General features: G+C 43.8%; 2 protein-coding genes across 2 annotated transcripts; both read left to right on the forward strand.

Moving 5' to 3' along the window:
- The first annotated feature begins 5,544 nt into the window (after window positions 1–5,544).
- wdr31 (WD repeat domain 31) lies at window positions 5,545–11,464 on the forward strand. Its single transcript, XM_041900186.2, has 10 exons — window positions 5,545–5,848; window positions 6,220–6,380; window positions 6,599–6,728; window positions 6,829–6,903; window positions 7,110–7,254; window positions 7,453–7,553; window positions 8,084–8,151; window positions 8,499–8,640; window positions 8,912–9,074; window positions 9,346–11,464. The coding sequence occupies exons 2-10, from the start codon at window positions 6,331–6,333 to the stop codon at window positions 9,501–9,503; spliced, it is 1,032 nt and encodes a 343-aa protein (XP_041756120.1). The 5' UTR covers window positions 5,545–5,848; window positions 6,220–6,330; the 3' UTR covers window positions 9,504–11,464.
- Window positions 11,465–14,909: 3,445 nt separating this feature from the next.
- LOC121584354 (RING finger protein 223) lies at window positions 14,910–18,363 on the forward strand. Its single transcript, XM_041900187.2, has 2 exons — window positions 14,910–14,955; window positions 17,590–18,363. The coding sequence occupies exon 2, from the start codon at window positions 17,640–17,642 to the stop codon at window positions 18,285–18,287; it is 648 nt and encodes a 215-aa protein (XP_041756121.2). The 5' UTR covers window positions 14,910–14,955; window positions 17,590–17,639; the 3' UTR covers window positions 18,288–18,363.
- The last annotated feature ends 4,371 nt before the right edge of the window (window positions 18,364–22,734 follow it).

The raw sequence follows: 22,734 nt of genomic DNA on the forward strand, positions 1-22,734 counted from the left end.
GGTCAGGCGAAGGGCACTAACCACACCTGGTATTCTCTTCCTTAGGTAATTAACCTAAACTTCCATCGACACCCCGAAGATGACTCCCTTAACAGGTGACCTGCTCTGAAGTACAAAACACAACACTTCGGATGTCAAGATTCTTGTGATTGCCACTGCACTCTCTCTCTGTTCCTCAGAAATACAATTAATTAGAACAAGCCTGGTCACTCGAATTGACTCCACTTTTCCCAGCACCTGTTTCACCTTCCTCGAGACCTCATATGGATCGCCAAGATATTCATCCTTATCCAAAAAATGCATCCTTGTCTTCATTACACTTACAGTGCCTTGCAAAAGTATTCATCCCCCTTGGCGTTTTTCCTATTTTGTTGCATTACAACCTGTAATTTAAATTGATTTTTATTTGGATTTCATGTAATGGACATACACAAAATAGTCCAAATTGGTGAAGTGAAATGAAAAAAATTACTTGTTTCAAAGAATTCTAAAAAAAAAAAATAACTGAAAAGTGGTGCGTGCATATGTATTCACCCCCTTTGCTACGAAGCCCCTAAATAAGATCTGGTGCAACCAATTACCTTCAGAAGTCACATAATTAGTTAAATAAAGTCCACCTGTGTGCAATCTAAGTGTCACATGATCTGTCACATGATCTCAGTATATATACACCTGTTCTGAAAGGCCCCAGAGTCTGCAACACCACTAAGCAAGGGGCACCACCAAGCAAGCAGCACCATGAAGACCAAGGAGCTCTCCAAACAGGTCAGGGACAAAGTTGTGGAGAAGTACAGATCAGGGTTGGGTTATAAAATAATATCAGAAACTTTGAACATCCCACGGAGCACCATTAAATCCATTATAAAAAAATTGAAAGAATATGGCACCACAACAAACCTGCCAAGAGAGGGCCGCCCTCACCATAACTCATGGACCAGGCAAGGAGGGCATTAATAAGAGAGGCAACAAAGAGACCAAAGAAAACCCTGAAGGAGCTGCAAAGCTCCACAGCGGAGATTGGAGTATCTGTCCATAGGACCACTTTAAGCCGTACACTCCACAGAGCTGGGCTTTATGGAAGAGTGGCCAGAAACAAGCCATTGCTTAAAGAAAAAAATAAGCAAACACATTTGGTGTTCGTCAAAAGGCATGTGGGAGACTCCCCAAACATATGGAAGAAGGTACTCTGGTCAAATGAGACTAAAATTGAGCTTTTTGGCCATCAAGGAAAACGCTATGTCTGTCACAAACCCAACACCTCTCATCACCCCGAGAACACCATCCCCACAGTGAAGCATGGTGGTGGCAGCATCATGCTGTGGGGGTGTTTTTCATCGGCAGGGACTGGGAAACTGGTCAGAATTGAAGGAATGATGGATGGCGCTAAATACAGGGAAATTCTTGAGGGAAACCTGTTTCAGTCTTCCAGAGATTTGAGACTGGGATGGAGGTTCACCTTCCAGCAGGACAATGACCCTAAGCATACTGCTAAAGCAACACTCGAGTGGTTTAAGGGGAAACATTTAAAAGTCTTGAATAGTTATGCATGCTCAAGTTCAGTTTTTTTTGTCTTATTTCTTGTTTGTTTCACAATTATTTTTATTTTGCATCTTCAAAGTGGTAGGCATGTTGTGTAAATCTAATGATTAAATTCCAGGTTGTAAGGCAACAAAACAGGAAAAATGCCAAGGGGGATGAATATTTTCGCAAGCCACTGTACATATCTACCTCTATCACTCCAGTATCCCTGCACATTGTTAATATGGTATTGGAACTGACGCTGTATAAAGCTTCTTACTTTCTCCTGTTCTTTTTATTTATATTTCTCGTGTGTTTTTGTTCTACCTTATTTTTTGTGCTACATTTCGAGCTTACAAGAAAGGCATTTCATTGTACTTGTACACATGCCATTCAAACTTGAAACTGAAATTTAAACTATGGGATGTGTTCCCATCAGAATGTGTTAGCCATGTAACTAGCTGTTAACTCCTGTATAAATGTCTGTTGACCCTTTCACGATGTGTTGGTATAGTATATATCCTTGTCTATCCGATTCCTCTGAGGTAACTATCTACAGCAGGGATTCCCAAACTGTTTTTGCCCGTGACCCCACTTTGATGGGGATTTTTTTTTTCCTCGCAACCCCACCATGTAAAAAAATTAAAAGTGATGTAATCAACTGCCAACGTTAACGTTTTAAATTGGGGCTATGACAGTCTATTTCAAATCAGTCTGACAGAACCTTTGACAGTATTTCAATCTGAAGGACATGGTTTGAAATGACTGAAATGCACCAAAGGTATTGGGAAATTCAGAAGATCATCAGCCAATCATTTTATACTGTATGATCTTCTGTGAAGAAAATAATTTCGTCATTGATGAAGCCACATACATGTTCCTGAGAGTCTTATCATTCAGTGATGGGGTCATAATATTTTGTAGCTTAAACCGTTCAAAAGATATAGCCACATTTGTATGAAGAAAACAGAAACCTCTGTTTATTACAACCGCATCTAGCGGCTACCGGAGGTTCTATTAACCACTCGCGATATTTTACATTTTATTGAGACTAAATAAAAATGAGACTAAAATTGAGCTTTTTGGCCATCAAGGAAAACGCCATGTCTGTCACAAACCCAACACCTCTCATCACCCCAAAAACACCATCCCCACAGTGAAGCATGGTGGTGGCAGCATCATGCTGTGGGGGTGTTTTTCATCGGCAGGGACTGGGAAACTGGTCAGAATTGAAGGAATGATGGATGGTGCTAAATACAGGGAAATTCTTGAGGGAAACCTGTTTCAGTCTTCCAGAGATTTGAGACTGAGACGGAGGTTCACCTTCCAGCAGGACAATGACCCTAAGCATACTGCTAAAGCAACACTTGAGTGGTTTAAGGGGAAACATTTACATGTCTTGGAATGGCCTAGTCAAAGCCCAGACCTCAATCCAATTGAGAATCTGTGGTTTGACTTAAAGATTGCTGTACACCAGCAGAACCCATCAAAAATTGTGAGTGAGCCCACTCCCTTGGCTGAGAAGCAACCCCACACATGAATGGTCTCAGGATGCTTTACTGTTGGCATGACACAGGACTGATGGTAGCGCTCACCTTCTCTTCTCCGGACAAGCTTTTTTACGGATGCCCCAAACAATCGGAAAGGGGATTCATCAGAGAAAATGACTTTACCCCAGTCCTCAGCAGTCCAATCCCTGTACCTTTTGCAGAATATCAGTCTGTCCCTGATGTTTTTCCTGGAGAGAAGTGGCTTCCTCGCTGCCCTTCTTGACACCAGGCCATCCTCCAAAAGTCTTCACCTCACAGTGAGTTGCACCCCCCCATTGAGTTGCACCACCCCCCTTTTGCCCTCAGAACAGCCGCAATTCATCAGGGCATGGACTCTACAAGGTGTCGAAAGCTTTCCACAGGGATGCTGGCCCATGTTGACTCCAATGCTTCCCACAGTTGTGTCAAGTTGGCTGGATGTCCTTTGGGTGGTGGACCATTCTTGATACACACGGGAAACTGTTGAGCGTGAAAAACCCAGCAGCTTTGAAGTTCTTGACACAAACCGGTACGCCTGGCACCTGCTACCATTCCCCATTCAAATGCAGTTAAATATTTTGTCTTGCCCATTCACCCTCTGAATGGGACACATACACAATTCATATCTCAATTGTCTCAAGGCTTAAAAATCCTTCTTTAACCCGTCTCCTCCCCTTCATCTACACTGATTGAAGTGGATTTAACAAGCGACATCAATAAGGGATCATAGCTTTCACCTGGATTCACCTGGTCAGTCTGTCATGGAAAGAGCAGGTGTTCTTAATGTTTTGTGCACTCAGTGTACATATAATTTAGATAGCATTTGGATTACTGTTGCAGTGTTATTTGGGTTGTTAATAGGATTAGTTCCAACATTTCTTGTTACATATATGACCCCCTTTTTCTCCCCAATTTCGTGATATCCAATTGCAACCCAATTACAATCTTGTCTCATTGCTGCAACTCCCCAACGGGCTCGGGAGAGCCAAAGGTCGAGTCATGCGTCCTTTGAAACATGACCCACCAAGCCGCGCTTCTTAACACCCGCTAGCTTAACCCGGAAGCCAGCTGCACCAATGTGTCGGAGGAAACACCGTTCAACTGATGACCGAGGTCAGCTTGCAGGCGCCCGCCCCGCTACAAGGAGTCGCTAGAGTGCGATGAGCCAAGTAAACCCTCCCCCCCGACCAAACCCTCCTCTAACCCGGACGACGCTGGGCCAATTGTGCGCCTGCCCTATGGGACTCCCGATCACGGCCGGTTGTGACACAGCCTGGGATCAAACCCCAGGCTGTAGTGACGCTGCAACACTGCGATGCAGTGCCTTAGACCACTGCGCCACTCGGGAGGCCCCTTTCTTGTTACATTTTTGATTATTTGTGTACTTGGTTTACATTTTATTGCATTTTTTAGGAGTTGTTGACATAAGCATTTCACTGCACCCGCTATAACATCTGTGTATGCGACAATGGACTTTGATTTGATTTGAAAGAAAAGAGAATCCAAGATCAATAGACTCTGACACCCTAACTTTACAACTTGCCCCCACTCTACAACATGCCCCTACAGGATTGGGCTCTTAAGTCACCTCATCATTTAGAAGTGAACTTTGATTCATTGCTAGTCCAATTTGTCTGCCTGAATCCAACATGACTTTCCGTTGGCTCAATGCATTTGTGATGCACATTGGGATGTTCCCGTGCACTCTTATCCTGTTTGGGTTGAGCTGGCACATTACTTCTTCCAGACAATCATGTCCACCATCCTGGCTGTCTGCCCTGGAATTGCCATGTTGACTTGGTGATAGTTATGGTGTATGGAGAGGATGGAACCACACATAACAAGCGCACAAGGCAGGTGTTCACTACAAGGAACCGACACAACCTGACACTCATTGACAAGAAATGCCATCAATTTATTGGACCTTCACATGTCATAGGAATTGCAACCTCTCCAATGTCAATGCCATCCTGAATCTTCCAGAACTGTCCTTGATAGGCCCACTCCACCATCAGTCATCCCCTCAGGCAGTTACTAGACCATGGGACTGGACTGCCACATAACTGGTACTCAGACTAGATTACAGTAGCCACAACATAAAATGTTTAAAAACCTGTTACTGTATGTATTTTTGTCAGGTAGGACCATACAGCACTAAATGAGAGCTACAAAAAGTGAAGTTTACATTCATCATAAATATGAATAGTTGATATTTCCTCCTATTGTATCTTTGTGTTTACAGGACTATATTTCCAAAATGCTTTAATTTATCATAATGTTGTTTGTTTATGTATGTAGGGCAAATAGTTTTAGCAATATAAGAGCTTGCAATATTGGGTTACATCATCTTACGGGGGCCTTCCCACGCCACTAGCCTAATTGCACAAACGCACAAATCACACAAAATGAGAGCACGGACTTTTATTTGGTAGTGGACAACAAGAAAGCTATTTTGTCAAAGTTGCTCCTCCCTCCGTGTCAGGTGACCTCAGTTCGCCTGGTAACAGGGAACGCGTCGCTAGGAAGTGAATACTGCGAGTTCGCGGCGAATAATTTGTTTTTTGAGGCAATCTACGGCGAAAGTTTACGAATTTCCGGAACGGGAGTACAGTTTATCTGTGAGAATAAGGGAGTAAAAGTCGTCAAATTTTTCACAATTATGCGTCGTCGCGTGCTAGCTAGCTCATTCACCTCTCGTGGCATGAGAGATAAAACAAGATTAAGTTAGCAAGCTAGCTAGCAGCCCGCAGCTAGCTAGCTAGCCTAGTAGTCACAGCCAATTACGCACCCCAGCTGGGCAGGTAAGCAAAGATCGATCTGGCTTGCCACCACCTGTTTTAGCTCGACAACAAGTCACTGTAAAAAATAATTTGATCTGTTTACCATTGAAGTACCGTTAACCTGGAATGTGTGTCCGAATAGCGCTGCTACAGCTATGGAAGTTGTGTCGTCGTCGGGTTTGGTTAATGCGATGTGGCAGTAATCATAATAGGATTTAACCCTCCTTCCTGAATAAAGCTTTCTTCTATCTGTCGCCCGGCTTATTTATTTAGCTCATGGAGTGTTTACATTACATCATCACACAGTTGAATAGGTAGACTACTTTAATGGTGTCAAGTGACTGAGAGTGGGTCCATGTTGCAATAATCTGTGTATTGTGTTGATATTTCAGCAGAAGGTGGTTGACAGTTGAAGAATAACAGTACCCTAATCTGCTCATATGGGTTGGGGACCTGGGTGGTAGCCCTGCCTGCTTCCACAGCCAGGTTGTTCTGACACAAACATGGGGAAACTTCAGAGCAAGTTCCGACGGTCGCGCTCTGAACTGTACAAGTAAGACAGCCAGCTACATCAACAAAGGCTGAGTGACTCCATATCTAAAACCTGCTTAAGACAGACTCCAGATATAGCCCTTAACACAGTTGTTTTATGGATCAGATATTCTGTGCAGTGCTTGGTTCGGATTGTAACAATCCCATAACATACCTCAAATAGGCCTAATAGATAATTGAAGGCTATTCTTGGGGTGTAATTTTACTGTGCCTCTGCAGGGCGACCAAAGGCGATGGCGAGGATGCTGCTGTCAGTCAGGTGGTACAGTATGAACCCGCCCACCGGGATGCCGTCAACTGTGTCACCAACCTGACCTCTGACCTCTGTGTGTCTGGAGGAGGTGACATGGTGAGTAAATTGACTAGGTTTAATGCAGGTGTTTTACATGAGTGACAATATAGTACAGGAAACTGGCTGCTAATCTGTCTGGTGTCTTTCCCCCTCCCAGGCAGTGGTTGTGTATGACTGGAGAGGAGGGAAGTTATGTCAGTCATTCCAAGGTCACAACAGAGAGGTTACCAAGGTAAACACTCTGAGGTAGTTGGAATTAGTCTTTAGAATAGATATTGTGTTGCTGGGAGTAACAGAGTAGAAAAATACTCATATCTCCCGCACACACGATGTTACCTCTGCACATTTATTGTTGTTGACATTTCGGTACGATACCTTTTTTGTGTGTGTTTGTAGATATTCTGTATCTAATTATCGAGTCTCCTCTCTTTCTCCCAGGTGGAGTGTTTTCCTGGCAGCACCTGGATCTTCAGCGCGTCTCGGGACAAGAGTGTTATGATGTGGGACCTCAACCAGGGGGACGAGCCCATCCAGGAGTTCTGTGGCCATGAGCTGGTGGTCAACGGGCTGGCCGTCAGTCCAGGTAGAAACAGGGTGAAGTTTCCCCTAGTTGCAGATCTAGGATTAGATTCCCCTCCCCCAATCTTAACTATTAGTGGGGAAAATCTGCGTGTAGGGGCAACTTCACCCTACACCCCTCAAACACCTGCATTAACACTTCACCTTATAAAACACCATAATGAATACCTGTGTGTGTAAACCATACTTGTCTTTTCGGTAGATGGGTCGAGGCTGTGCACTGGTTCCCGTGACAACTCTATGTGCCTCTGGGACATTGAGTCTGGCGAGCGTGTACATAAGAACACAGTCTCCAGAAACCTGGTAAGTGACTCTTCTATGCCTTGATTTGAGGGTACTATAAAGGGTTTGTAAAGGTAGGATGGTATCTCATACACTGTCCGAATTCTCATACTTCATACTGTTTACAATAAGTATTTACTAGGCACTAACAGTACTGCATACTATTTTTGAACACGGTTTAGTAATAAGGTCACAAAGTGTGATGATGCATTTTGCATAATATGATGCATTTTGCACCATCACACTTTTTTGCTTTGTACTGAAAGTGCTCTATTTTCAAAATGTTACTGCTGACATGCAACATTTTTGGGATCATATCAACAGGGGACTAATAAACAAAATACTCTAAATATATATTTAAGTAAAAATATCCCTTTAAGGGATTCACACTACATGAAAAGGGAAAATGAGTATGACGTCCTGGCATTTAAAGCAGACAAAAATGTAGATATCTTGCACACTACTAAACGTTATATTATTACATACACAAAAAAAGTATTGTAAACAGTATGCCGTGTGATCATCCATATAGAGCTGGACTCTTTTTTCAGGTTACTCATGTGTGCTGGGTACCTGAAAGCAGCTCGATCGTTCAGACGTCCGAGGATAAAACCATCAGGTAAGTTGTTTATAGCCTGGTCCCAGATCTGTTGGTCTACTTCAATGTCAAGCCAAACATGTTTTGCATACCAAGAGAGCCGTAACAGACTGGCACCCGGGCAATAGGTATTATGCTGTTGGTAGTCCTTCCTCAGGGTGTGATCACTAACAGTGTTACTGTGTGTAATGCAGTCAGAGGAGGCTGGTGGGAGGAGCTATGTGGACAGGCTCATTGTATCGGCTGGAACGGAACTATTGTTCCGTATGTTTAATGTGTTTGATACCATTCCATTGAATCCATTCCAACCACTACAATGAGCCCGTCCTCCTATAGCTCCAGGTTGATACATGTATTTGAATGTGCAGGGTGTGGGACAGTCGTACCTGGCAGGTCACGAACACGTTCCCAGCCAAGCAATACATACAGACACACTGTGACATCAGCGCCAACGGTAATCATCTCCTATCCAGCAGCAACGGCTTCGGAGGCCAAGGCTGTGAGGCTACGGTGAGAACCCTTCAACCCTGTCTGGGTTTCCAATTCTCTACCCTGCTCCAGAACTGTGCACTTGGTCACTCACCCTTATGTGCAATGAAAGGCATTGGTTTGGTGCTGGAGGGAGTTTCACACCTGTCCATCCCTTTTTAAGTCCATGAGGGGGGAGTGTACGAGTGCACACTCCTGTAGAAGGGTAGAGTTGAAATGAAGCCCATTACTACGGCGTATCGATAGTGTGTGAATCCCACACCCACATCACTCATGTGTTTTGTGTGTGTAGCTTTGGGACCTCAGGCAGCCTGGCTGTAAGGTGGTGGAGTACCGGGGCCACCGGGAGACCACTGCTTGCTGTGTGTTCCTGCCCTCCAGCCCCGGGGGCCCTGCGCTCGTAGCGTCCTCCTCTCATGACTGTTCAGTCAAAATCTGGGATCAAAACACTGCAGGTAACACTCTACCCTGCACTACCCTGTACTTCCCTACGCTACCCTGCACTTCCCTACACTACACTACTCTGCCCTACCCTGCACTACCCTACGCTACCCTACACTACCCTGCTCTACCCTGCCCTACCCTGATCTATGCTACCCTACCCTACCACAGTGAGCTAAACGGCCTCTCTCTTCTCATTATGTTTATTCTTCTTGGTTCTTTCCTATTTTCCTGTCTGTCTGTCTGTCTGTCTGTCTCTCTGTCTGTCTGTCTGTCTCTCTGAAGCGTGTCTGACCACTCTGGCCCTGGATGGATCAGGTCCTTTGGTGTCTTTGGCCCCGAGTGACTCCAGCAGTCTGCTGTGTGCCAGCTTCAACACAGGTCTCCACGTGCTCCACCATCGCACGGATGGGCTGGACCTAAAGGAGGTGGCACGCTTTTGATGAGGGCACAGGACCGTTGCCGGCATGGTAACCCCAAGCCCTAGATCCCCTACACTGTGGGCTACACAGACCTCCAGGCCAGTGGGACCCTTTAAGCCAGAAGGACCTGATCAGGAGACACCATCCCTGGGTCAGCCGACGGGAGAAGACCCCTGCGAGTCATTCTAATCAAGGAGAGCTCTGGACATTGCACTCAGAGCATCAGGCGAGGGCTAATTGCTTTGGGATGTCTTGGTACAACAGAAATGTTTTGGATGTTTGGAGGCTGAGCGGATCGTGATAGCTTTAGCAAATACAATTAGCCAAATTACTAACTGTAAGTAGACAATTGTGGAATCGTTAATCAGATAGTTTTGAGGAAAAAGCTGTAACCACAGGCCACTATAATAAATAAATAAATCATGAACCGTCTAGTGCAGGGGTGTATTCACTAGGAACCAAACAGGCCGAAACGTGGAGGGACTAAACTGAACTTGTCCAATAAACGCAAATGTTTGTTGCAAAACGTTTGTTTGCTACGGTTTACCACAAATGAATACACCCCAGTCATGTAAAATGTCTACTTTAGGCCAAACTAGGGTGAAACTTCCCAGGAGGAGATTGACACTTAGATTCTCTGACAGTTTATTTGAAATGGCTTCACGTGCCCATTTACTAATATAATAACAATTTATGCCACATTGTAGCAGACGCTTTTATCCAAAGTGTACATTTTTTACGTATGGGTGGTCCCGGGAATCGAACCCACTATCCTGGTGTTGCAAGCGCCATGCTATACCAACTGAGCTACAGCGCAACTCGGCAGTGCTAATGTCGAACCCTGATTGTGATACTCGACTTCTGTGACATACTCTGTTTTTACACTGGCAAAATCTTACTTATGGAATGTAATGTATTAAACTGACTGAGATACTGCCACACTGTAGGTCAGCGTTTGCCAAACTAGGGTTCGCGACCCCACATGTTTAAAAAATGGGTTCTCGAGAGAAACTGAAATAAAATGTAAAATATCGCGAGTGGTTAATAGAACCTCCGGTGGCCGCTAGATGCGGTTGTAATAAACAGAGAGGTTTCTGTTTTCTTCATACAAATGTGGCTATATCTTTTGAACGGTTTAAGCTACAAAATATTATGACCCCATCACTGAATGATAAGACTCTCAGGAACACGTATGTGGCTTCCCCTCTACAATGGCCACAAGCAGGACTCATTAGAACAGAATGGACAAGACCAGGCACTAAATCAGACTTGGGGGGTGGGGGGGGGAAGAACATCAATGACGAAATTATTTTCTTCACAGAAGATCATACAGTATAAAATGATTGGCTGATTATCTTCTGAATTTCCCAATACCTTTGATGCATTTCAGTCATTTCAAACCATGTCCTTCAGATTGAAATACTGTCAAAGGTTCTGTCAGACTGATTTGAAATAGACTGTCATAGCCCCAATTTAAAACGTTAACGTTGGCAGTTGATTACATAACTTTTTAATTTTTTTACATGGTGGGGTTGCGAGGAGAAAAAAAAATCCCCATCAAAGTGGGGTCACGGGCAAAAACAGAGTTTGGGAATCCCTGCTGTAGATAGTTACCTCCGAGGAATCGGATAGACAAGGAGATATACTATACCAACACATTGTGAAAGGGTCAACAGACATTTATACAGGAGTTAACAGCCAGTTACATGGCTAACACATTCTGATGGGAACACATCCCATAGTTTAAATTTCAGTTTCAAGTTTGAATGGCATGTGTACAAGTACAATGAAATGCCTTTCTCGTAAGCTCGAAATGTAGCACAAAAAATAAGGTAGAACAAAAACACACGAGAAATAGAAATAAAAAGAACAGGAGAAAGTAAGAAGCTTTATACAGCGTCAGTTCCAATACCGTATTAACAATGTGCAGGGATACTGGAGTGATAGAGGTAGATATGTACAGTGGCTTGCGAAAATATTCATCCCCCTTGGCATTTTTCCTGTTTTGTTGCCTTACAACCTGGAATTTAATCATTAGATTTACACAACATGCCTACCACTTTGAAGATGCAAAATAAAAATAATTGTGAAACAAACAAGAAATAAGACAAAAAAAATGAACTTGAGCATGCATAACTATTCAAGACTTTTAAATGTTTCCCCTTAAACCACTCGAGTGTTGCTTTAGCAGTATGCTTAGGGTCATTGTCCTGCTGGAAGGTGAACCTCCATCCCAGTCTCAAATCTCTGGAAGACTGAAACAGGTTTCCCTCAAGAATTTCCCTGTATTTAGCGCCATCCATCATTCCTTCAATTCTGACCAGTTTCCCAGTCCCTGCCGATGAAAAACACCCCGACAGCATGATGCTGCCACCACCATGCTTCACTGTGGGGATGGTGTTCTCGGGGTGATGAGAGGTGTTGGGTTTGTGACAGACATGGCGTTTTCCTTGATGGCCAAAAAGCTCAATTTTAGTCTCATCTGACCAGAGTACCTTCTTCCAGATATTTGGGGAGTCTCTTACATGGCTTTGCAGCTCCTTCGGTGTTATCGTTGGTCTCTTTGTTGCCTCTCTGATGAATGCCCTCCTTGCCTGGTCCGTGAGTTTTGGTGGGCGGCCCTCTCTTGGCAGGTTTGTTGTGGTGCCATATTCTTTCCATTTTTTTTATAATGGATTTAATGGTGCTCTGTGGGATGTTCAACGTTTTGGATATTTTTTTTATAACCCAACCCTGATCTGTACTTCTCCACAACTTTGTCCCTGACGTGTTTGGAGAGCTCCTTGGTCTTCATGGTGCCGCTTGCTTGGTGGTGTTGCAGACTCTGGGGCCTTTTCAGAACAGGTGTATTTATACTGAGATCATGTGACAGATCATGTGACACTTAGATTGCACACAGGTGGACTTTATTTAACTAATTATGTGACTTCTAAAGGTAATTGGTTGCACCAGATCTTATTTAGGGTCTTCATAGCAAAGGGGGTGAATACATATGCACGCACCACTATTTTGTGTATGTCCATTACATGAAATCCAAATAACAATCCATTTAAATTACAGGTTGTAATGCAACAAAGTAGGAAAAACGCCAAGGGGGATGAATACTTTTGCAAGGCACTGTATAGGGGGAAGGTGACTATATACAGGGTCAGTTCCAATACCATATGTACAATGTGCAGGGATACTGGAGTGATGGAGGTAGGGGTAAGGTGACTAGGCATCAGGGTATATGATAAACAGAGTAGCAGCAGTGTATATGATGACTGAGTGTGGGTGTAGAGCCAGTATAAGTGAGTGTGTGTAGAGTCCTGTGAGTGTGCATGGAGAAATACACGGGTCAGCTCAGAAAGCCAATGTAGACATTTTGTTAGCTATTTAGCAGTCTTACGGCTTGGGGATAGAAGCTGTTCAGGAGCCTGTTGGTGTCATACAAACATACACTGAACAAAAAATATAAACGCAACATGTAAAGTGTTGGTTTCATGTGCTGAAATAAAAGATCCCAGAAATGTTCCATATGCATAAAATGCTTACGTCCCCTGTTAATGAACATTTTATCCTTTGAGAAGATAATCCATCCACCGGTGGCATATCAAGAAGCTGATTAAACAGCATGATCATTACACAGGTGCACCTTGTCTGTAATAAAGCCCTTTTGTGAGGAAAAACTCATTCTGATTGGCTGGTCCTAGCTCCCAAGTGGGTGGGCCTATGCCCTCCTAGGCCCACCCATGGCTGCACCCAGTCATGTGAAATCCATAGATTAGGGCTTAATGAATTTATTTTAATTGACTGATTTCCTTTATATGAACTCTAACTCAGCAAAATCTTTTAAATTGTTGCATGTTGCATTTATATTTTTGTTCTGTATGCATACAGACATTGCGTCAGTGTCATTCAGAGTCAACTGATATGTTCTAATGAGTGGTACGATGAGGAGCCACAAGCATGAGGTGGCACTGTTCTGTGTAATAATCAATGATGCTCTTGGTTAGAATCTAACCATCCCATTGAGTCTCCTTTGGGTGCGTCCCAAATGGGACCCTATACCCTATATGGTGCACTACTTTGGACCAGAGCCCTATGGGCCCTGTTCAAAAGTAGTGCACTAAACAGGGAATAGGGTGTAATTTGGGATGTAAGCCATATTTGAACAGAATAAGAGAAGGTGTGTGTGTGTGGGTCCCATTGTGTTAGCTCCGTCTGTGTTGGTCTTTTATGTTTCATCTTAATAAATTGGATTGTTATGTCAGTCTTTTGTTTTTACCAATGCCAACACATTCACTAATTTCACCAGTGGATTGACAATGGAATGACAACGCTTCCATCTCTCAAGAGTCCTTAGTGGACACCCTCAAAACGATGGGGGTGACAGAGACAAGACAGGTCTCACCTGTCCTTACCTGCCGCTCCAGGGTGAAGTTTCCCATGGGTACAGATCTAGGGTCAGCTTCCCCTCCCCCAATCATAACCCTAGCCATTAGTTGGGGAAATGCAAAACTGACCCATGATCAGTGTCTATGGGCAACATCACCCAACTCCTTACATTTCTCCTGTCCTCATCTGCCGCCAATGAACCTTTTCAAAAACATGAACAGCCACCGAAGCATTTGTAGGTAGGCTTACTACTCACATTTCACAAGAATTATCCTCATCAAAATGTTTTGCCAAGCAAGCAGGTTTTTGGACATCCAATTATTTCTATAAAATCCTGTACTGCATAACTAATAAATAATAATAAATAATAGTAACTTCATAGCGTAGTGTCTATCTATCCTACAGCCCATGACAGTTGGCGGGTCGACTCGCTAATCAACATGAAGTCGCCACAGTTGCAACAACCGCAATATTAGATTTGGGCAATTCCAAATTACTACCCACTGATGGCCGCTCGCTCTCTCACGGAGCCAAGGATGTTTCGTTTACACAGATGGGTCTAATATTTCCGAGTCGCTCATTTGACTAGCTACCCCGTACATGTTTCCTCATATTGTAGCAGTATTCAAATATTGACTTAAACAAAGCCGAGAGCAAGGGAGCTGAGTTGAAGCAAAGTAGCGTCACAACCAAAAGATCAACAGTTTGGTTGGAGGAGCGCCCGCTATGACCTTGCTCCAGGAGATCTGCCTGCGGTCGCCCTTCATCGGCAACTATATTATATACTAACAGGACTATATGAGAGACATGGTAAACTACTTCAGCTGTAGTTTTTCATTCCACATTTCATAACCATTCTTTTTTTAAATTGGACTCGGGGGATTAAAACTTTCAGAAGTGACGAAAGCAGGCTTGTATTTCTTCTCTGCAGCTTTCAGGACAAAAGGCCCATTGGAAGTCACTCCTCCTCACACCTGTCAAATAAGGATTTTATTCCAGTTCCACACATTCGATGTAGCCTAACATTTCCTCTTTCTTTTTACCATGTAGGTCGGAATACATACTGTCGTGTTATCCAGATTCACCAATTTTACCAGTAAGTAGGCCTGTTTCTCAGGGGGTTTATGGAAACTGAATATTGGTGTATGTTGCCTTGCCTGAACTGTAAGAAATATGAACTTGAATGTGTTTCTCACTCGGGTGATGTAGCCTACACATGATCCATCAGTCCTTTCTGCATGTATTTCTATGAGTTGATAGACTACTTCATAAGGAATGTCAGCTAATAGCCTATACTAGTATAGTGGTAGATGGTGGAACTAAAGTTGTCCTAACCTTTTGCACACAATAACCAAAATGTGTTACTATGACTACTTTCTTTGACCCATAAATGTGAGAGGGGTGCATGCTTTAAATTAAACCACCTAAAAACATGTTCACCTTGCATGCATTTTAAGAACACTCAAGGAGACACTGCAGCAAGGTCTTTGCAGTTAGATTGGTGAGCCATATTACAATACCTATTGACATAGCTCAGTATTAGACTAAAGGAACCTAACGTTACTCCTTATAGTCCAAGGAATTTACATGTTCTGTTTAAAGGGTGAACTGGAAGCCAAATACTCCATCTAAACGTGAATCGATTCTCAATTGCGGTACGGTTCTAGAAACATAAAATCCTCTACTTTCGTATCACATCAAAATTATTTCACAAATTCAAAATTTGCAGCCGACAGTATTTTTCAGTGACAACGCATTTGTGTCTTCCGTTTACACACAGGTGTTGGGAGACGCAGGTAGCTAATTAGCACAGGTAGGCCACTCTGTCTTCCGTCTGTTTTCCGTAAACAAGCGCTGTAACATGGAAATATGGCCGTGTGGGAACCCTATAAAGGTGTGTCAATTTTTTTCGTTTAAAAAAAAATATATATTTCTCACCGATATGAAAGATGACGTCCTTATGCTTCCAAAATCGTACGGCAAAGCGATGTGTGTTAAATTTTCAGACCGAGCATCGCGGCGGCTCTTAACAAAATTCCTCCCCTTACAGAAGCCGCCTTCGTCCAATGACTCTTATGTGTAATGTAATGGAACTGGGCTACTATTGACATAGAATTCTGAGGGGTAGCTTCTCACACACAGATTAAGCTAGCTATTAAAAATATGTTTAAAGTCAGACCATTGCTAATGTGGCTCCAGCTGATAGGTGTTATTAGGTAGCTAATGTTAAGCGTAGCGCAGAGAATATTTCGACAAACCTTTACTTGGCGATTACTTCCTCAATTCCTGACTTGGAAGACGACACGTTCCAGCTTTGAAGGCCGTGTAGTTGCAGGTTGTTTTGAATTTAAAATGCTCCGTTCAATGAAAAAAAAATTTTTTTGCTCCATGAAGTAATCCAACAATGTGTGCACTGCCATCTTGTCTATTTCAAAACCGTGTGGAATGATCTCAAATGCACTTTAATATCTGAAGAATTGTTGCCTCTATAATGTGTATTTTAATGTGAATATGGGATGTTTAGTTTAATGTGTATACTGTATTTTGATGTATATTGTGGCGCTAAAGAGACCTTGGTCTCAGCTTTGACTCCCTGGCAACATAAAGGTTAAATAAAAATGATGCTCCCTCAATAAACAGGAACATTTTCTGAGTGAGTGTCCAGATAATATCTCCTTTCTCATGAAGTTTGCACTTTGTTCGTTCTTTCCCACAAATCTAAAAGCGTTGGATTGGTGGAGGTATAGATGCGGTAATCAAACTCAACCAAAATAATAGAAATGCCATGGAAACACGTGGGGAAAGGTCCCGACTCCTCATTGGCCCCCCAGAAAAATGGACCTACATTTAGGTTATGGTTTGTGTATGTCACACTATGTTGAGGTTAAAATTGAAGTATAATGCTTGTATGGATGTCAAGCCCAACACATGTTCATGCCATCTTAACCATTCAACTGCGTTACAGTTAAAAAAACGACTGACTACCACCACCGTTTTCAGTATGCTAACTATGCTAACCAGATTATACGAATGGGAGTTAGCATTTAGCAGTCACTTATTCTAAACTTGAAAAGGGACAACTTCTAAATGTTGTGCAGCAAAAAACTGCCAAAATATATCAAAATCTGACTTTAGTAACCACATTGTGGGTCTGTTACAATACATCAATCGTGACGGATTTGACTAATAACCAATAGATCAAATTTGTTGAATGTGCTGCGTTCCATTGACCCCTTTTACTGCATTTATGGGCTAGTGAGAGTTTCCACCACATTTCCTGTCATTTCCTTTTCAAATCAGTGAAGGGAAGTGAATAATTGCACACTTTCGGAGGAAGGTGAGATGATTGGGACATACCCAGTGTGTGATGAACACATGTTTTTCTGTAGGCGAATGATGATTAGCTGCTGCTACACCCTGTTGTGTAACACAGCCTCCTATCTACGGGAGGGATTACAGATTGAATAGGAGATTAGCTCTGCACTGAGACGTTTCCTTCATTATCAATGGTATTTCTATGTTGACATTACCTTACTTCCCTGGGGTTATATTCACTAGGAAGCAAACGGGCCAAAACCGGGAGGGACTAACCTGAACTTGTCCAATAACAAATGCTCATTTTCATTCCAAAACATTTTTCGTTAACAAAACGTGTGCACTAATGAATACGCCCCCTGGGTAAGAGGTGCCATGTCACAGGTGCATCACCTCAATGTTGTGTCCTCCTCAGGCTGCCAGCGGTCTCATGTCCGTGGCAGCTGACCTCCTACATTCCGGTTGATGCTGAGGGCTCCGCTGACCTCCCACTGCTGCCCACCGGTCCCAGCCATGGACCCCTACCAGGAGCCTGACCTGGGTTTCCAGAGCCCGCTTGACGAGGGCGCCCCAGACCTGGAATGTGCCATCTGCTTCAGCCAGTTCAACAATGTCTTCCGCACTCCCAAGATGCTCCAGTGCAATCACACCTTCTGCCTGGAGTGCCTGGCCCGTATGAATGTCAAGTCGGCCAAGCCGGACTGCATCCAGTGCCCGCTGTGCCGGGGACTCACCCCGTTGCCTGACCTGGGGTTGCCCAAGCTGACCACGGACCCAGCCGTGCTCTCCTACCTCCCCGCGGCCATGCAGCGCGTCTACAGCATCCGCTTCAACCGCAACAAGGGCAAGCTGCAGGTGAAGAGGACCACCGATGGGCCCCCCCCCCTGAACTCGCTGCGTTCTGTTAGTCACTCTCTGGATGTGGGGCTGCCTAGCTCCCCAGGAGGCAGTGGGAGGGGGGACGTAGAGGCGGGGCAGGGAGGAAGGCTCGGGGGGCTGATGAGACTGTTTCGTAGACCAGCATGCAGAGCCTCCCTCCTGGTGTCAGCGGTGATGATGATGGTGCTGCTTACTTGCATCATCATCTTCCTCCTCGCATATAAATGGCTATAAACAATATCACCGTCATCAGAATGGAGCAAAGAAAGTGGACGCTCACTACAGTGCACATGATGGACCTCCGAGAGAGGACCTGATGGACCTCAGAGAGAGGACCTGATGGACCTCCGAGAGAGGACCTGATGGACCTCAGAGAGAGGCTTTATTGTTACCAGGCATCTACTATCTACTGTAACAGCTTTAGCATTTTTTAAAAGTTCCAAATAACCATTATTATGTTAGTCTCTCCACTTGTATCTATTTTTTAGTAGTTGCTGAATTTGTGTACCACATTTCCCTCTGTGGCTTTTTATTTGCAGACAGACGGTCATGTGATGCAGGCCATAATATAATAGCCTGCTGTCCTCTCCAGGTTTCCATCCACAGTAAACACACTCCACGTACTTCAATGCAAATCAATGGCGACTGGCTATGCAAATGCACAGTGACCTTTTTGAATAAGAAACTGCAGTATCACTGTGTGACTTGGGAACACAGTTAGGGTTAGGATATTGGAGAGAATTGGTTTTAGAAACCTTGAGGTCTCGGTTGGCGGAAAAAATATCAATGTAGAAAGAGGTTCAAGATTGAAATGTGGAGTTAGTATGTTTGCTTATACCAATTATGGGGCGGCAGGTAGCCTTGCGGGTAGGAGTGTTGGGCCGGTAACCGAAAGGTTGCTGGATCGAATCCCGAGCTGACAAGGTACAAATCTGTTGTTCTGCCCCTGAGCAAGGCAGTTAACGCACTGTTTCCCAGGCGCCGAAGATGTGGACATTGATTAAGGAAGCCCACCGCACCTCTCTCAGAGGGGTTGGGTTAAATGTGGAAGACACCTTTCAGTTGAATGCAATCAGTTGTACAGCTGACTAGGTATCCCCCTTTCCATACACCTCTTTTTCAAGGAATGGTTAATATCCAGCTGAAAGAGACATAGTATTTGTTTATCTGACTGTTGGATTTTGTCTGCTCACAATTGTCACATTTTCTATGGGTTATTTGTGCTGTACAGTTTACGCTTTCACATGTATCGGGGTTTTATGATTATCTATTTTATTTTTTATTTATTTATTTTATATTGAAAATATTTTATATTTTACGTGCTTTGGATATACATTATTTGTCAAATGTTGCTCTGGCAAATGATTTGCATTTCCTAAACTTGAAATAAAGTTGACATGGCTTTGGTGTTCATTGTGTTCATCCCATCTGAGTTTCATTGAAGTTGACTGGCTTAGATGTGTCAGTAGGGTGACTTGGTTGTATAATATCATATTTATATTCAAAGTGAATATTCAGTAACATTACACCGTGATAACAATGAAGTGGCACTACTAATAAGGAATGCTAATTATAGACGTTCAGATGTGTCTTTCTCTGTGGTCTCCACCAGATGGCAGTACACCATTGAACAGTGGACTGATGCGCTCCACTAGCGGATGTGTGTCACACATGTCATGGAAAAATACAGAGCTTTGTTTCAAGTTGAGCTCATCTGGCCACTGACTGACCAGTTCACTGGCAGACAAAGAGCAGGTAAATTAAAATAATGACATAGCTGCTGCTGCCTGATAGGAAGATCTGTAACGGGAACGTAAGAGATTGAGAAATATATCTGTGGGAAGGGAGAGGTCAGAGGAAGCATGACAAAACAGGAAGTGTAACTCAGTGGATTTGGGTTTTTGTAACACGGGAAGTTGGCCTTGGTATGGGAATGTCCAGTTATCAATCGATCCAAGTAAAAAAGAACTCGAGACTCTGCCTTCTATTCTTCAATTAATAGAAAACAGAGGAAGGTCAGCACTGTCTCTGCAGTGAAATAAAGGAACATGTATTCCATCTTACGGGTTAGATGTTCCTCATTTATTCCATCTTAAGGTTAGATGTTCCTCATTTATTCCATCTTAAGGTTAGATGTTCCTTTATTTCAATAATGAACCTTGCTATTCTCGCTATTCATAACAAATGACTTATTGCTCTGCACACCACAAACCTAAGATAAGAATCTATAATTAGACGTGTGGACAATTCTTTCTTCCTCTAGTGACCTCTGAAATGTGGTACGACCAGAAAAGTTTCCACAAAATAACGTAGGTTATTTTCAAATGAATGAAGACAAGAGACCAGTCAAGTTACTGTCTTTGGTCATCATAGCATATACAGAATGTTTTACATGGCACCTGCAGTAACAGAGTAATACATTGGATTCTGGTTCAAGTTTTAGGTGGATGCCAGTCAAGAATGTAGCCAGCAGAGGTGCGTTGCATACAAGACAATGTCCCCATGAGATCCACGTTTTAGAGATGTTAACAATGAGGAAATTGGAAAAAGAATCCTGCACACAGTATTGCTGCCAGTGGTACATTCACATTTTACATTTTAGTAGACGCTCTTATCCACAGTGACAATTAGGGTTAAGTGCCCTGCTCAATGGCACATCAACAGATGTTGTACCTAGTCGGCTCAGGGATTCGAACCAGTGACCGTTACTGGCCCAACGCTCTTAACCGCTAGGCTATTCTCTTTGCCTTTGTACATTGATTTATGTTTACATGATCAGTAAACATTTTGGATGACATATTGCCTTATAAACCACTGTCATCACATGCACTTTTAGATCAAACATTCCCCATGACCCCAAAAAGGAAGTTCAGGATTTTAAAACCTGATGAAATGTGGGCGGACGTGACGGCACGGCTGGACAGCTCAAGACACGGAACTAAATCCATTTATTTCCTTGGTATTTTTTACCTAAGGAGAGGTTCAGGTTTCCTCACCCTGAAACTACTAGTCTATGTGTCAAGATTAACTGGAATCCATTGTACAGTTATCTTTAATCAGCCACTACAAACCACCCAATTGGGTGCGTGCCCCTACATGCGCCTATGATTTATAGCCAGAGTTAGATGTGGTTTGTAGTGGCAGATTAATGATAACTGTACAATGGATTCCAGTTAATCTTGACACATTGAAACTCTCCTTAGGTAAAAATACCAAGGAAATAAATTGATTTAGTTCCGTGTCTTGAGCTGCACAGCCGTGCCGTCACGTCAGACCACATTTAGTTTTTTCTAAATCCTGGTGGTTTCTGGGAATGAAGTCATTGAGGTCAGACGTCCAGCCATTGGTCAGAAGTCCAGCCATTGGGTGAGCAGTTTCTGATAGGACAGGACAGGGGGGGCATCTAGGGGTTTCCTTTGTGTGTGAGTGCATGGTGTGGGGTTTGAGAGTATGTTTCATAGGACAGGACGGGGTACTCCCTTCGCATGTGAGTGTGTGGGGGTGTGTGTGGTGTGCGTTGAGCTGTGAGCTGGGCCACAATGAATGGTCCTCCTGTCCTACGTGGGTCGGATAAGTTCTGACATTCTGTCCACCATGGGAATTTGGCAAAACATTTGAGATTTGAAAGATCTTCTCTTTTGCACTTCAACAAGAGGCTTTGTATGGTTTCAACAAATTACACAAAAAGCAAAACAGTGGGCATTGACACAGTGGTTCTTGGTGTGGGTGATGGGGACTGAGTGTCGCTCCATGCCCTGTCTTCTCTGGCAAAAACACTGTTCCGAAAGAGGTCACTGCACTCACAAAACCTCCGGATAATTCTCTTCCTCCAATGTTCTAAACCCCAATCACAAACAAGACTCATCAGCACGCCCACGCTGTGTGTGTGTGTGTACACCTACTCTGTGTGTGTGTGTGTGTACACCTACTGTGTGTGTGTGTGTGTGTGTGTGTACACACCTACTCTGTGTGTGTGTGTGTGTGTGTGTGTACACCTACTGTGTGTGTGTGTGTGTGTGTGTACACCTACTGTGTGTGTGTGTGTACACCTACTGTGTGTGTGTGTACACACCTACTCTGTGTGTGTGTGTGTGTGTGTGTACACCTACTGTGTGTGTGTGTGTGTGTGTGTACACCTACTCTCTGTGTGTGTGTGTGTGTGTGTGTGTGTACACCTACTGTGTGTGTGTGTGTGTGTACACCTACTCTCTGTGTGTGTGTGTGTGTGTGTGTGTGTGTGTACACCTACTCTCGTGTGTGTGTGTGTGTGTGTGTGTGTGTGTGTGTGTGTGTGTGTACACCTACTGTGTGTGTGTGTGTGTGTACACCTACTGTGTGTGTGTGTGTGTGTACACCTACTCTCTGTGTGTGTGTGTGTGTGTGTGTACACCTACTCTCTGTGTGTGTGTGTGTGTGTGTGTGTGTGTGTACACCTACTCTGTGTGTGTGTGTGTGTGTGTGCCGGGACTCAGCGCCACCACACTAAGGGGGAAAATTGGGAGCATCAAAACAAAAGCGGCTCTGTTTTGATCATGAAATCTAAACAGCTGAAAGTTAAGATAATGAGCAGGCAAACAGTCTCCAGGGGACAGGGGACAGTCTCCAGGGGACAGTCTCCAGGGGACAGTTTCCAGGGGACAGTCTCCAGGGGACAGTCACCAGGGGACAGTCTCCAGGGGAC

Source organism: Coregonus clupeaformis, chromosome 16 (assembly GCF_020615455.1).
Source record: "Coregonus clupeaformis isolate EN_2021a chromosome 16, ASM2061545v1, whole genome shotgun sequence".
Classification (NCBI taxonomy): Eukaryota; Metazoa; Chordata; class Actinopteri; order Salmoniformes; family Salmonidae; genus Coregonus; species Coregonus clupeaformis.